At 33.3% G+C, this 14,824-nt stretch overlaps 2 protein-coding genes across 2 annotated transcripts; one reads left to right on the top strand and one right to left on the bottom strand.

The window, feature by feature from the left end:
• Window positions 1-9,842: 9,842 nt before the first annotated feature.
• LOC101993176 (olfactory receptor 1094) lies at window positions 9,843-10,829 on the top strand. Its single transcript, XM_005363291.2, has one exon. The coding sequence runs from the start codon at window positions 9,843-9,845 to the stop codon at window positions 10,827-10,829; it is 987 nt and encodes a 328-aa protein (XP_005363348.2).
• Window positions 10,830-13,876: 3,047 nt separating this feature from the next.
• LOC101993463 (olfactory receptor 8H1-like) lies at window positions 13,877-14,824 on the bottom strand. The gene has a single exon (XM_005363292.1). The coding sequence runs from the start codon at window positions 14,822-14,824 to the stop codon at window positions 13,877-13,879; it is 948 nt and encodes a 315-aa protein (XP_005363349.1).

Genomic DNA, 14,824 nt, shown 5'->3' with positions numbered 1-14,824 from the left:
TGTGTGTGTGTGTGTGTGTGTGTGTGTGTGTAGCTAGAAAATAATTCAAGTGACAAGAAAATAGCAAGGTATATTATTGAGGTAACAAAGAAGACCTGCAAGTGAGAATTGCATAAAAATTTCTTTGGAAATTCATGAAATATGTCAATATTGTTTTTGTAAGAAAGAAAAAGTGATGAGATTTACAGAGACTGGAGCAATTGCAATTCAGTGCACATGTAAACTTTAAAATGAAGAATTCATTGATGCCAAAATTACTTCTTAATGACAGTGATTAAAAACATGATGTCTATAATGGAATTATATCTACATTAAAAATGTTTATTTTCATGACTTTATATATATGTACATTTTTGTGAATACTTTACCCAGAATTTTTACCAAAATGTACTTGCATTGCTAATGAACAAGCATATTTTGACAACAAATCCCTGATAATTGGTATGAAGTATAGTTTTCAGTCTAACCAGAAATCACAAGAAATTATCATCTCAGTAATAAGCATTCCAGGGATTCTCTGAAATATCTACCTAGAGATATAATTATAGAACATAATAATTCAAAGTGTGTCTTCTTTTAATACTTCATGAACACAAGTTCTCAAAATTTGCTTCTAATTAAATTATCAATGTTTTTCAATAACTAACCTATGTGATGTTGGATGGCCAAGCAGAAGGACTAAATTAGGGGATAAATTTGCAAAGAAGGGCCTGTTACATACCCGATAGAGTGATGAATCAAGATTAATATGAAATGGGGTTTTATAGCGGTATGTGTTAATTTATCAATTATCTAACATTAGATACAAACTACAAATATTAAAAAGATATCATAAAATATGTGAGCAAAAAACAAAGTCAAATATTTAATTCTTTTACAATACATGAATATGCTGATTATTAATGTATATTCCAATATTGCTTTATCAAAATTAGATCCAAAATATTTTGAATACTCTATTTTATTTATTAATCTTATTCTCTCTTTATTTTTACCTTGTTTATTGAAGAATATAATTTTAAAAATATGTGGTTTATTGCTATTATCACAACCATTATTCCTGGGTCCAGATCACCACAATTTAGTTAGTTACATTATAGTGAGTTCCACTTGTTTTTAGTATTATAATTGTAAATTTCGTGCTGCATCTGACCTAAGACAGGTCTAAGTGTGCTGACCAAGATGAATACAAAGGTACGTTACTGAAATTTATAAAAATAAAAACAACCAATTCTTGAATCATTTAATAATGCTGCATGTGAGTTGTCCTTCTTTTGTCTGTCATCCTAGTGCTGTAAGGGTAAAGCAGGATGATTATTTTAAATTTGAAGTCATCATTGACAGCATAGTGAGTGGCAGGTTACCTACTCTAGCCTACAAATACAAGGAAACTATGGTAAACCATTATCAAATGGTCATTCTTGAAGACATGCATACAGACTCAGTGGGTTATACTTATGTATATAGGAATATATCCATTTACATGTATGTGTATATGTAAACATAAAAATCTGTAGATATAACAGCAATCAATGAAAAATAGGCCACTAATATTACAAACCTTATGGGAGGTTATTTGGGAAAGTTTTGAGTAGAAAAACAAAGGGAAAGAAATAATTTTTTAAAATGTTGCAATCCAAACCAGTAAAACCCAAGTTATTAGAAAGCAGAAAACTCATTCTACAAATTACATAAAATTTCCCATCTTTCACTGTGGAATTAAGGAAAGCATTATTGTTGTTTTAATTGAATTACTTAAGATTGTTGAGGTGAAATAAACATAAGCAATAGATGATGAACCAAAGTGGCTTCCATTTATTGTAAGACTATTGATACTTTATTTATCAAAGTATAGGGTTACCTTGACAGCACATAGATTAAGTGTAACTTTTCTGAGCATTTCTGCTATCCCTTTTCATTCTTTGAAATGGTCTGTCTTCTTTGAGGGAATAAAAGCATATACTATTAAATTTGGAACATTCTTATTTATGCCCAAGTATATAATAAATACTTGTTATCTTATATATTTACTAAAGGGTCTTGCTTTTCACCCCTTAGAAGAAATTTTATATAAGTGAGACATGGATGAACACAATTTATCAATCTGCGAAATAATCAGTAACTAAAGGGCTTTGCCCTGTGTAAAATAGCCAAAATTATGGTACGAAAATTTCTGATCCTACACTGTAATTCTTAAAAATGTTTTGCAAGTGACCTAAAATTTCTCTTACCTGTGGAACCAGAAAATTCATGTTTATTTGTGCAAGAAAATATGGTTAATTTATAGCATTTATATGTATTAAAACAAACGTTGATGAAAGTCCCAGGAGAGGATGCTTTGGGAATATATACCAATTAGCTTTTGGTTAAAAATAACAACATGATGCAGGATTTCATAGTAAGTTAGATAATATCTTAGAAAATCACCACAGTTTCCATTATAATAATTATTTTAAAATATAAGAACCTATGTAGTATCTAATATAGAATGATGACATAAACTTTAAAAATAGTGGATTACTACCATAAATATTTTTAGATATGGAAAAAATATATGACATGGCGTTGAAACTTTGTTGTAAATTTCACTTCTTGATTTCCTCAACCTTGTAATACCATATGTTCAGTGTTGTAATCAATTGCTAATTAAGGGTAAACTAAAGTAATCTACAAATCATCATTTTTCTTAAATTTAATGATGGGGTTTATGGGCTTTTAAAACTCAGTACTTTTACTTTGTTGAAGTTATACCCTAAGCTATTTCATATAAGTCAAGCATAAATATAAATAGTGGATTATTATACAAAATAATTAGAAAACTGCAACCCATAAAGGTGAGAAAATACAAAATTAAGTCTTAATAAGGCACATAATAAATTGTTAATAGCATCTAGCAAAGTTATTGATTTATGTAGATTGCATTTGCACTTTGTTACTTTTATTGTACATTTTCTTGTTTAATTTTGATGGCCTTTTCTGCCTCGTCTTCCGATGTTCAAACTACAGCTATGAGTATTATTATATACCATACTGTTTAGGTCTGATCTCCAAAATATACAAAGAACTCAAGAAATTGGTCATCAAAATAACAAATAATCAAATAACAAAGTAGAGCACAGACCTAAACAGAGAACTCTGAACAGAGGAATCTAAAAGGGCTGAAAGACACTTAAGGAAATGCCCTACATCCTTAGTCATCAGAAAAAGGCAAATCAAAACAACTCTGAGATTCCATCTTACACCTGTTAGAATGGTCAAGATCAAAAATACTGATGACATCTTATGCTGGAGAGGATGTGGGGTAAAGGGACCATGTCTGCATTGCTGGTGGGAATGCAAGCTGGTACAGCCCCTTTGAATGTCAGTGTGGTGATTTCTCAGAAAATTAGGAAACCACCTTCCTCAAGACCCAATAATACCACTTTTGGGCATAAACCCAAAGGATGCTCAATCATACCACAAGGATATGTTCTCAACTGTGTTCATAGCAGCATTGTTTGTCATAGCCAGAACCTGGAAATGACAAACAACCTAAATGCCCGTCGACTGAGGACTGGATAAGGAAAATGTGGTGCATTTACACAATGGATTACTACACAGCAGAAAAAAATTTTCAATTTTATGTGTTTCCATGATCATGGTATCTCTTTACCACAATAAAAGCCTAACTAAAACTGATATCCAAGAAAATAAAAAGATGCAAAATAGTAAGCTAATAATTAATATTATGGTTCTATTTATCATGTAATATATGTTTATGTATTTTCTATTCTCCTACTAAAATATATATTCATATAAGCATCCCTTTGTTAACTCCCCTATTTCATTTTCATTAAGCTTAAATACCTTATCTGCATCCCTTTGTTGCCCCCCTACTTTATTTTCATTAAGCTTAAATTTGTCTTGCACAACACCTAAAATTGAAGCATAATTAGTCTCAAGCAAGCTTAGTTTGTAAAGCATATTTAATTTTGTCATGTGGTGGTTTCATATGATTTTAATGTATAATTTTATAGAACATTGAGTGATATAGATTATATTTTCAAAGTAAATAAACTAAATTTCAGATAAACTTTCTGAACACAATTTTCTAAGTACATCAGTATTGAAGTTGCAACTTTCTTCTATCACATTTATTTTATGACACTACGTAAATTCTACTTTCTTTGAGAGATTATTCAATGCCAATCATTTTATATCATATTCACTTGCAAATCATTCACCTGATTATTATGGGAAAATTAAATCACCTGGGTACTTTTCTATCTATCCTGAGAGAATCAGTGTGTTCTCTCCCCTGGGCATCCTGTATACTTCAAGAATAGTTCCATAGTCTGGTGTAAGAAGAAGAATATTCATTTCTTTCCATGTGTGACTGAGACAATCATTTCCAAAGTAAGAGGAGAATCTATCATATACAATTTGTTTAAAAACTGTATTCTTGAATTTGAAATTATACTACAGGCTTTAACATGACATTTTTCTTTTATTTTAAAATTTGGTAAAAATTTAAAATTTTATTTTTGAGATCATAATTACAACATTTCTTTCTCCTTGTCTTCCCTCCATTCCTTTTCATATACCCATCCCTGCCCCTTCAAATTAATGGCCTCTTTTTTTACTCATTTTATTCAATGCATATATGTATATAGATGTACATATGTTCCTAAATATAACAAGTTCAATCCATATAATACTGTATTTACATTTTCAGGATGATCATTTAGCACTGTAATAACAGGAAGGATGGTATTTTGCAAAGAACTTATAAGTTACTTTAACAGATAATTTGATAAGATTCTACTTAAGAAAATGTATATTGTAATTGAAGCATATGTCTCCTAGGAAACTTATTGTGTCTTACTTTGGTCAAAAAATCATTGATTGGAAATCTACTTTTATTTACATAAGAAAAGTGAGATTGAGAGAAGTAAAAATGAGGCGTATAACTCAAATTAGGAAAAAATGCATAAAAATACTTAATGACCTCAAACCAAAAGTTGGTTTATGCTTTCTGGGGATCTTATTGTTATTAAATGATTTTTTTAAAAGTTTATATTTATTTCTAAAGGTTAAGGATTCCATATCGAAGCATTCAGTCTTTATATTGAAATTTCTTACATAAACTTAGCTACTTCATAAAGTCAATCAGATATGTAATAATGTGATTCTGTGTTAATTCTAGGAAGTAGGGATTTTTGAGTATTGATATAGTAAGTTCACAAATTCCCTGGAAATATCAAGGTATATATCAAGGAAGAGGGAGGCTTGAGCTTGAATCCTGGCTTTGCTAACTCTGGCATGGTCTGGTAAAGTCTCAATTCTAAATTCAAGAAAAGTAAACTGAATCATTTATTATACATATTAACACATCGACTATAGAAGACAATACACATCACACACAGGCACACACATCCCTCCCTTCTATTAGCATTATAATAATAAACTGAAGTCACTGTTTTCTTTCTGTGAGCTCTGTATTTCTGATGCTACTGGAATAATGTATTTGTTCTGAGAGAGCTGAGGGATTGATTTTTATGCCTGTCTTCAATATTGTCCATGATTTATTAAAATTATTGGATCTACATTTTAACCTTTGCAATTCCTTCTAGTAAAATTGAATAGATGTAATTATAATCCATCAAAAATTTTCAATATTATACAGAAATGTTTGTGTTGTGAATATGTGTGATAAACTATCTAAACAATACAGCAGTTAATTTTAACTATAGGGACTCTTACCAGATAACTAAAATTGGACAATGGTTTCTGTGGAATTTAATGTAGAACAAAGTATATTGGCAAGTTTCAAACTATCTTTGTTTCAAAACCAAGAGTCTGATCAGCTGAAAAAAATTATAAGTGAACTTATGATCAAATGAGTGATACAAATTGATCTGTCAATGAAGGACTTTTTGTATCAAAGTGTAGTGGAAATTTAACTAAATACCATTATTACCCAAATGCAAGTAGATGTGACTAAACAGTATACATACAAGATCAAAAACATATGTGACTGCAACTAAGGATTATAATCTCATGGGACTTCATTTTAAGATATGCTGTCATTTTATATATATATATATATAAATATATATATTACATATATATAGTATGTAAATATTAATAGTTAACTTGGTGTGACTCATTAATAGATGAATACTATGGATTTGAAGGGAATTTTAATTTATTGTATGTTTATTTAGGCTTTGTATTACAGTCAGTAAATATCACAAACATTCCATAAAATTTGCTCTTAAAATGGAACAATGTATAATGGCATCAGTAATTTTATTCAATCTTAATTTTACTTTATACAAAAGAATCATGTTTTCCCAGATCACCCTGTAAATAAGTAATAAATCTGAGATATTAACATGAAAGTTTCATTCAAAATATATTGTTCCTAATTCCTTACAATCATCCTTTCTCAGCTTTGTCGGAGATGTGGAGGTCAAAAGTGGGATGTAGCTGAGTTGTCTTCTGCAGCTGTGTGAGTCAGCTATTGCAGATGAGTTTCCTACAGAGTCTGAACCGTCAACTGTCTCATGTCACGTTGTGTAGTTTGACATACTTACCTCAGATGGTATTCCTGATACGGTGCATACGTCATTTGTACATGTATGTCAAGGATTCCTTAAGTAGGAGAAATGGAAAAAAAGACAATGAACATAACTGAGCTGATTCATATAATTATGATAAACACATTAGTTTTTCATTTATTTGTACCTATTAATTCATGTCTACATAATTTTCATTAATATAATTTAAATAGGAGGCTTTAGATTTGTGTATGTTTATGAAAAATGCATTGTTTGTCATTACACAAAACCTGGATGCTTTTATTTTATTTTATCCTTCTGAAATTATGTGTAAGCACTCAGCAAATATTTTTTAACCCTACCCTCAATATTGACTCTAAAAATATCTCTATCACAGATCTGAGACTTTTCTTGGAATACAAAAACAAATGGTTTTCTTTTTTTAAGAATAGCTTCCAACTATTGTACTGCTGACAGATGGAGGTTTCAATACAAAAATCACCATGTGTCTCCTATTGAATGTAATCAGTCGGTCACAAATGGTTCAGCCATGTCTTCTGTGAGAAGGCTGTTCATAAACTGAAGCAAGTTGATCTGTCTGAAATCCTTCAAAGAAAGAAATATTCATGATTTGTTTTTCTGATTTTAGAAATTGAAACCAGGGCTCGTTCACTATACATAAGTGAAAGAAGTATTGACCTATGACCCCTAAGGCCACATTCTCAGAATAAAGACTTTTCTACTCCAGAGAGACAGAGAGCAGTGATAAGGGACAAACATAGGAGACAAAGGATAAAGAAACAGGGAGAAGGAGAAGGGAAAAAAGAAAGGGGGCAGGGATTCTTTTCTGGAAAAAGTGGGGCGAAAGATGCAAGGGACTTCCTCTGGATAGATGGGAGACAGATGTGGTCTATAGTCAAATGGTTTAAAAAGGTAAGATGTGAACCCTGTCTCGAAAATAAAAAAAAAAAAAAAAGTAATATGTGAAAGCCTGTCTTAGAATACGGTGTTGAATTACAATTGCCAAAAGGGGATCTGATAGGGTCCCTATATACAGGGGTCCATTCTATCCCGACTAAAAGTCACAAAGTTGGAACTTACTTTTGTTCCTCTTCTGTTCCTTCAAGATCTGTTTCTACCTCAAACAAAGGATCCTCCTTGATTTAGAACAGAGAGTTCTGCTCGCTTAAGGTTCTTGTCAACAGGTGTGGCTAATACTCAGAACTGGTATTTCTGGTATTGCGAAGTAGGTCTGTTTCTACCTCTAGCAAAAGTCTAAGGATCCAACTAATTTCTTACTCCCTCAGGAGATGACGATGTATTCTACCCAGGGAGTGATTTGCCTACAGAATGTTTTAGTCTATTTTGTAAGTGTTATAAGTCTTGTTCTGGCAACAAAATATTTAACTAAGAATGTAGTCAGCAATCCTTCAGCTAGTCTGTTTATTTCCTTGTATCATGTTAATGCAACTTTTTATATTGCTCTAAATTTTTGGGGTTAGGGTATTTAAGCTAATGGAAATTAAATGCGATGATTTCAGTATTCACTGGAACTCCCTCCAGATACTATCCTATGCCTCTGTTTATCATTATCACTCATGTCTTCATTCTCTTTACTTATTATACTAATTCCCATGCCTCTATCCTTGTTGAAGTTGGTCTCTGATGGGGATCTTGACTGCTGAACATTAATACTTTGAAAACTGAAACTTAGTAGTCAGCCTCAAAAGGAGGAAGTGGCCAAATAAGGGAATAGACCTTGGGAACTAGCTTCAAGAATATAATCTAGTGGCTTTTTAGCAAGGCAGAGGAAATGGGGCAGAAAGACAAGGCCTGCCGGAGTCATATGCTAATGTGAGCCAGTTTCCTTCAGTAAGAAGGTTACATTAAAAGGTCCTCATACTGAACACTTGGCTGCCACTTACATTAAATTTGAAATTTGGATTTCAATCACGGAAGGTTCATACCTGATCCAGAAATCTTGTTAGAATTTTTTGTTGCTACATGTTTTTTGGTTCATGTCATAGATTTTCTTTTGAGAAATATTTCTGTGACAATTATGCTCATTATTGCTGAGGGAAATATTTCTCTTACAGTAATTTATCAATTTCATGCACAGATACTAAGAGAATAATGAAGCATTATTTCTGAAACAAATGCATCTTAAAGATACATCTTTTTTTTTTTTTTTGGTTTTTCGAGAAAGGGTTTCTCTGTAGCTTTGTTGCCCTTCCCGGAACTAGCTCTTGTAGACCAGGCTGGCCTCGAACTCCCAGAGATCCGCCTGTCTCTGCCTTCCGAGTGCTGGGATTAAAGGCGTGTGCCACCACCGCCCGGCTAAGATACATCTTTTCTTTAAATTTTTGGAGTCACATGTCACATTATGATCCTTGCTGGTACGCACGTGATAATCCAGACCAGGTTTACGTAAATTTATGGAGTATAATCCTAGCTTCTACTAGGATTACAGGCATGAGCCACCAAGTCTTCTCCAAAGATACATTTGTTTTTCATATGCACACAGCATGGCCATATACATTGAGATCTCTCATATTATGATTGTGTGAATAATTTAAAAATTAATAGTTTTAAAAATAAAAGAAAAGCCTAAAACTCAAAAATAGGTTTTTGGTAATGTTTATTTCAATAAAGAAAAGTAAAGGACTAAAATACATTTCAATTTTTTTTGTTGTTGCCTCTAGTTGTGTTTTTCATTTTCAAAACAGACTCATCTATGCCTAAATGAAATATTATGCTCATAATAGTAAATTATGAATTAAAGAAATGAGGAATTGTTAAAATAAATAAAGGCAAACCTGAGTTTGAAATGTAAGACAAATTCATGTCATGTTCCATTATCTTATATTCACTAACTGATACCCACACAGTTTTCCTCATTTGAATTCAAATAATTTCATCTGCATATGGCTGATTTTATAATCAAAAATTGAGGAAAATGATTACATTGAACCTGTGTAGAATCTAGGAAGCATCCTGAGGTTTATAATTATGAATACAATGTAGTATAAAAGTTGGTAAGAAAAATTAATAGAGAAAAGTAGATATTTTCAAGATTAAATTGGATCATTCTGAATATAAAAAGCACAGCAAAATATGACAATAATTTTTCATTTTATTTTTAACAGAGTAATGGATTTACTTGCTCTCAACATCTCTATGTCTGCTACTGCCACAAAGGAGCAAAACTTTGTTATGAATTTCTGAAACATGAGTCCAGGGATGTGATAGCTGGACACAATTTCCAAAGGGCAATGACTTTCTAACCTGTGACAGTCAGAAATGTCACGAAGTGAACTGCGGTATGATGTACAAAACATTCCCATGAAGAATGCTACAGACGTCACCATGTTTATTCTCTCAGGCTTCACAAATGATGCCAACTTGGAAGTCTTCTTATTTTTCTTGTTTCTTGCTGTCTACATTTTTACTCTTATAGGCAACCTGGGACTTGTTTTGCTAGTCATTGGAGATTCCAGGCTCCACAACCCCATGTACTATTTTTTAAGTGTTTTATCTTTCCTAGATGCCTGTTATTCCACAGTTGTCACCCCAAAGATGTTAGTCAATTTTCTTTCAAAAGATAAATCCATTTCATTTATTGGGTGTGTGACAGAGATGTTTCTCTTTGTGACTTTTGGAACCACGGAATGCTTCCTGTTGGCAGCAATGGCATATGACCGTTATGTTGCTATTTACAACCCACTTCTTTATGCAGTGAGCATGTCACCTAGAGTTTACTTACCTCTCATCTTAGCTTCCTATGCAGGTGGAATTATGCATGCTACTACACACACAGTGGCTACTTTTAGCCTTTCTTTCTGTGCATCCAATGTAGTTAGACATGTCTTCTGTGATATTCCTCCATTGCTTGCTATTTCGTGTTCTAACACACATATAAACCAGCTTCTGCTTTTCTATTGTGTGGGTTCCATTGAGATCATTACCATTCTGATTGTCCTGGTATCTTATAGTTTCATACTCTTTGCAATTCTTAAGATGCAGTCTACTGAAGGAAGGAGAAAAATCTTTTCGACATGTGGATCTCACCTCACAGGAGTGTCCATTTATCATGGGACGATTCTTTTCATGTATGTGAGACCCAGTTCCAACTATGCCTTGGAACATGACATGATAGTGTCCACATTTTACACTATTGTGATTCCAATGTTGAATCCCATCATATACAGTCTGAGAAACAAAGATGTAAAAAATGTAATGAAAAGAATTTTGCAGAGAAATTCATTCATCAATAAAGTTCATTTTTAAAAGATAATAACCCTAAAAATATCACCTATTTTATGTCTATATTTTACAGAGAAAGAAATCTCCTGAGATTTTGTTAATAGTCTATATGTTCCAAAATGTTAGAGCTAACATGTTAATAGTATCTCTCTTTCTGATTGTCAAAGATAGGAAAGAATACCATCACTTATGTAGTTATGGATAAATTAAAACTCAGGAATATTAAAGCACTATTGATACAAATGTTTTTGTCATTAATTTGTTTGATTTTTCTGCAACATTCATATCACCAGGAGTCTATTCTTTGGAATTTTATCATATGGGTTATAATAATTGCTCTTTACACACTCTAAATTGAATATGAAAGTTTTCTTCTTTCATAGCTTTAATGCAATTGCTATCTGCTAACATACTCAGAACAAATTAATCTAATCCCATAAGGAGTTTTAAGCAATGTTCAACTTAATCCTCTATATATTTCTGGCTGCTAAGGCTATGACTTTGTGGATGAGGCTAGCCTCAAACTCACAGAGATCTGCCACCTCTGCCTCCTGGGTTCTTCATTTAAAAATGTCAGTCACCAAGGGTTTAATTGTATCCGTATGTTTACCTTAGTTTCCTATGGATTTATTTTTAGTTCATTTATTTTATGGAATACTAGAAATTAAACTGTTGAATAATGAAAGATTCATGGATAGCATAGTGTTAAACAAATATAACTCTTTAAGCTCTTTCTCCACTTGACCATCACAATCTCTGCATCATTCAATCATTCTTTTTTCATTATTTCTCCTTCTTTATTATTATTATTTATTTATTTTTTATTAAAAATTTTCTCCTCCTCCCCGCCTTCCATTTCCCTCTCCCTCCCCCTATTCCCTTCCATCTCCCCCTCCAGTCCAAAAATCAGTCAGGGTTGCCTGCCCTGTGGGAAGTCCAAGGTCCCCTCCCCTCCATCCAGGTCTAGGAAGGTGAACATCCAAACAGACTAGTGCCGCTGTCCTTGGCTTCTCAGTCAGCCCTCATTGTCCACCACGTACAGGGAGTCCGGTTTGATCCCATGTTTTTCAGTCCCAGTCCAGCTGGCCTTGGTGAGCTCCCATTAGATCAGCCCCACCGTCTCAGTGGGTGGGAGCACCCCTTGCGGTCCTGACTTCCTTGCTCATGTTCTCCCTCCTTCTCTTCCTCAGATGGACCTTGGGAGCTCAGTCCGGTGGTCCAATGTGGGTCTCTGTCTCTATCTCCATCCATAGCCAACCATCCCATTCCCCCAAGCTCTCTAATTGCGGGTGACAGCTGTATGGCTGGGGCAGATTGTGGGTCCACTGGCAGCGAGAACAGAATGTATCCCTATAGCTTGTACTGACTTTTTGGAACCCATTCTCTTTGGAGGGATGCCTTTCTAAGCCGAGATTTTGTGGGAAGGTCTTAGTCCTCCACCAAAGCAATGTGCTAGACTTTGGTGACTTCCTATCGGAAGCCTTACCCAATTTGAGGAGTGGATAGGGGGCTTTGAAGAAGAAGGTGGTGGGAGCTGGGGGAGGGGAGGAAGTGTGAACTGAAATTGGGATGTAAAATGAGAAAAGACAGTTTTTTGAAAGAAATAATTAATTAAAAATGACTCCTAAAGAGAATCTGCTGTCCACCAAAAGATGACAAACACAAAGTAAACTCAACTATATTTTTAGAGGTATTTTGTTTCATGGTGTTTAATCTGGGCATTTTTGTTTTTTACCTTACTGGTCTTTTGCTTATGTTTTGTGATTTCTGATTTTCTGTATGAATCAATGCATGTTTCTCAGTGTTATCGATAATGCTACAGATACTGTTCACCTGTGTGGCAAACACAGGCACTAGAACTTTTGTAATTATAGAAACAAAAATACATGAAAGAAAGGTAAAACCACAAGTTAAGTGAATGGAAAAAAGAAAAAGGCCATAAAACCTGAAATGTTATATGACAGACTCAGGATCAGAAATGACAAAAAAACAGTAAATGAGTAACCTACAAATGTTTGCAAATCATTACTTCTAATAACAAAATTAAGCTAATTGTAATGTAAAAAAGATTCTAGAAAGCACAGATAGCAGAAGATAAATAAATAATGAACTCCTTTCATAGTACTTACATATAATACAGCCAGTACATGGAATAGCTTCTGAAATTAGGGGCATTGCATACACATTAAGAGATTTTAAATTAAGAAAATATATGTCTTAGTGTGTCATCTTTTTTGAATGTGAAACTGGAGGCTTACACAGCTAATACGTTCCTGCAACTACACTGACAAACAGTAACTGACTGAGAAGAAAATCCTTTTGAGCATCAATAAATTACTTTCTCTCCTTTCTGAAGAGAAATTTTTAGTGCTTTCAAAATTGTCATGTTATGAATTACAGCACAATATACTTTTCTTATTACTTAACAATTACTTCAAATTCTTATGCAAAACACAAATTTGGAAACTTTTGAATATATTATTTTTAAGGTAGTTACATGTTTATGAATTAAATTATCTGAATGTAAAAAACACACAAGTCATTATCCTTCAAGAAATCATTTTTATTAATAATAAAGAGTATTTTTATTAGTTCTTTAAGTACATTACTTCCATCAACTTATCACATGTTTTTTGAATTATTGTTTGTCTTATATTGCTAAAGAAATTGGATACTAAATTTCACTCCTTGTCAAGAATGAAGAGATAGAAAATTTCATATTATACAATGAGTAATATCAGAAATTGTAGTAACTGGCCAAGATATCTTTCCATTATATTAATCTAAATGTTCTATACATATGAAATTTTAGTTCTAAGAATTTCAAACACATTATCTTGAGTTGAAAATTATTATTTCTTAAAGAAAATGACATATATGTTTAATATTTGTTCCATAAATTTTACCCAGCGAAACTGAAATCTAAAAACACATTCCCGGGAATTACCAACCTATGTTTGTATGAAAGACCTATAGAAATAGAAAGAGCAAAATTAACTGTAGTTGTCATAAGACAGTCACCAAGATGACATGCAGATGGAAGCAATGTGAATGACCACTTACTCTCAACATTACCTTAACTTCCTGGATCCTTGTCTCTTCTTCACTAATCTAACAACAGCACCTTTCACTTCTTTGTTCCTGAGACTGTAAATGAGTGGGTTCAGCATGGGGATCACAATGGTGTAAAACACAGAAGCTACTTGGTCCTTTCCCAGGGAGTAGGACTTACTCGGTTTTAAATAAGTAAAAATCAGAGAACTGTAAAAGACAGTGACTCCAAGGAGGTGAGAGGCACAGGTGGAGAAGGCTTTTTGCTTTCCTGAAGTGGAATTGATCTTCAAAATAGTAGAAAGAATAGACACATAGGATACAGATATTGTGATAAGGGAACCCAGAATGGTGGAACCTGCAAAAATGAATATAATTATTTCAACATCATTTGTGTCACTGCAGGACAGAGATAAAAGTGGAGATGTGTCACAGTAAAAATGATGGATTACGCTGGACTTGCAGAAATGTAGTGTAATCGTGGAAAACACAGTGACAGAGGAATCCACAGTTCCAATCATGTAGGATCCAGTGAGCAATACAAGGCAGCATCGTGAAGACATAATGATAGGATAATGTAAAGGTTTGCAGATAGCTATGTAGCGGTCATAGGCCATTGAACAAAGCAGAAAACATTCAGTAGCTGCCAAGAGGATGAAAATGTACAGTTGGGTGAAGCAACCTATAAAGGAAATGCTCTTGTTCAAAGTCATCAGGTTCTCTAAGGTTTTAGGTGTGATGGCAGTCGAGTAACTGAGGTCAAGGAATGACAGATGGATGAGGAAGAAATACATTGGAGTGTGAAGCTGGCTATCAACACAAATGATCAGTATCATGCCTAAGTTCCCCAGCACAGTGACCATGTATATCAGGAGAAACAGCACAGAGAGGACTAACTGGATCTCTTTGGAATCTGTCAGTCCCAAGAGGATGAAGTCTGGTTTACTTGTGTGATTCCAGGTGTTCAT

The sequence above is a fragment of the Microtus ochrogaster genome, linkage group LG9 (assembly GCF_000317375.1).
Source record: "Microtus ochrogaster isolate Prairie Vole_2 linkage group LG9, MicOch1.0, whole genome shotgun sequence".
Taxonomy (NCBI): Eukaryota; Metazoa; Chordata; class Mammalia; order Rodentia; family Cricetidae; genus Microtus; species Microtus ochrogaster.
The sequence above is the reverse complement of the archived record's forward strand: the minus strand, read 5'-3'. Positions and strand labels throughout refer to the sequence as shown.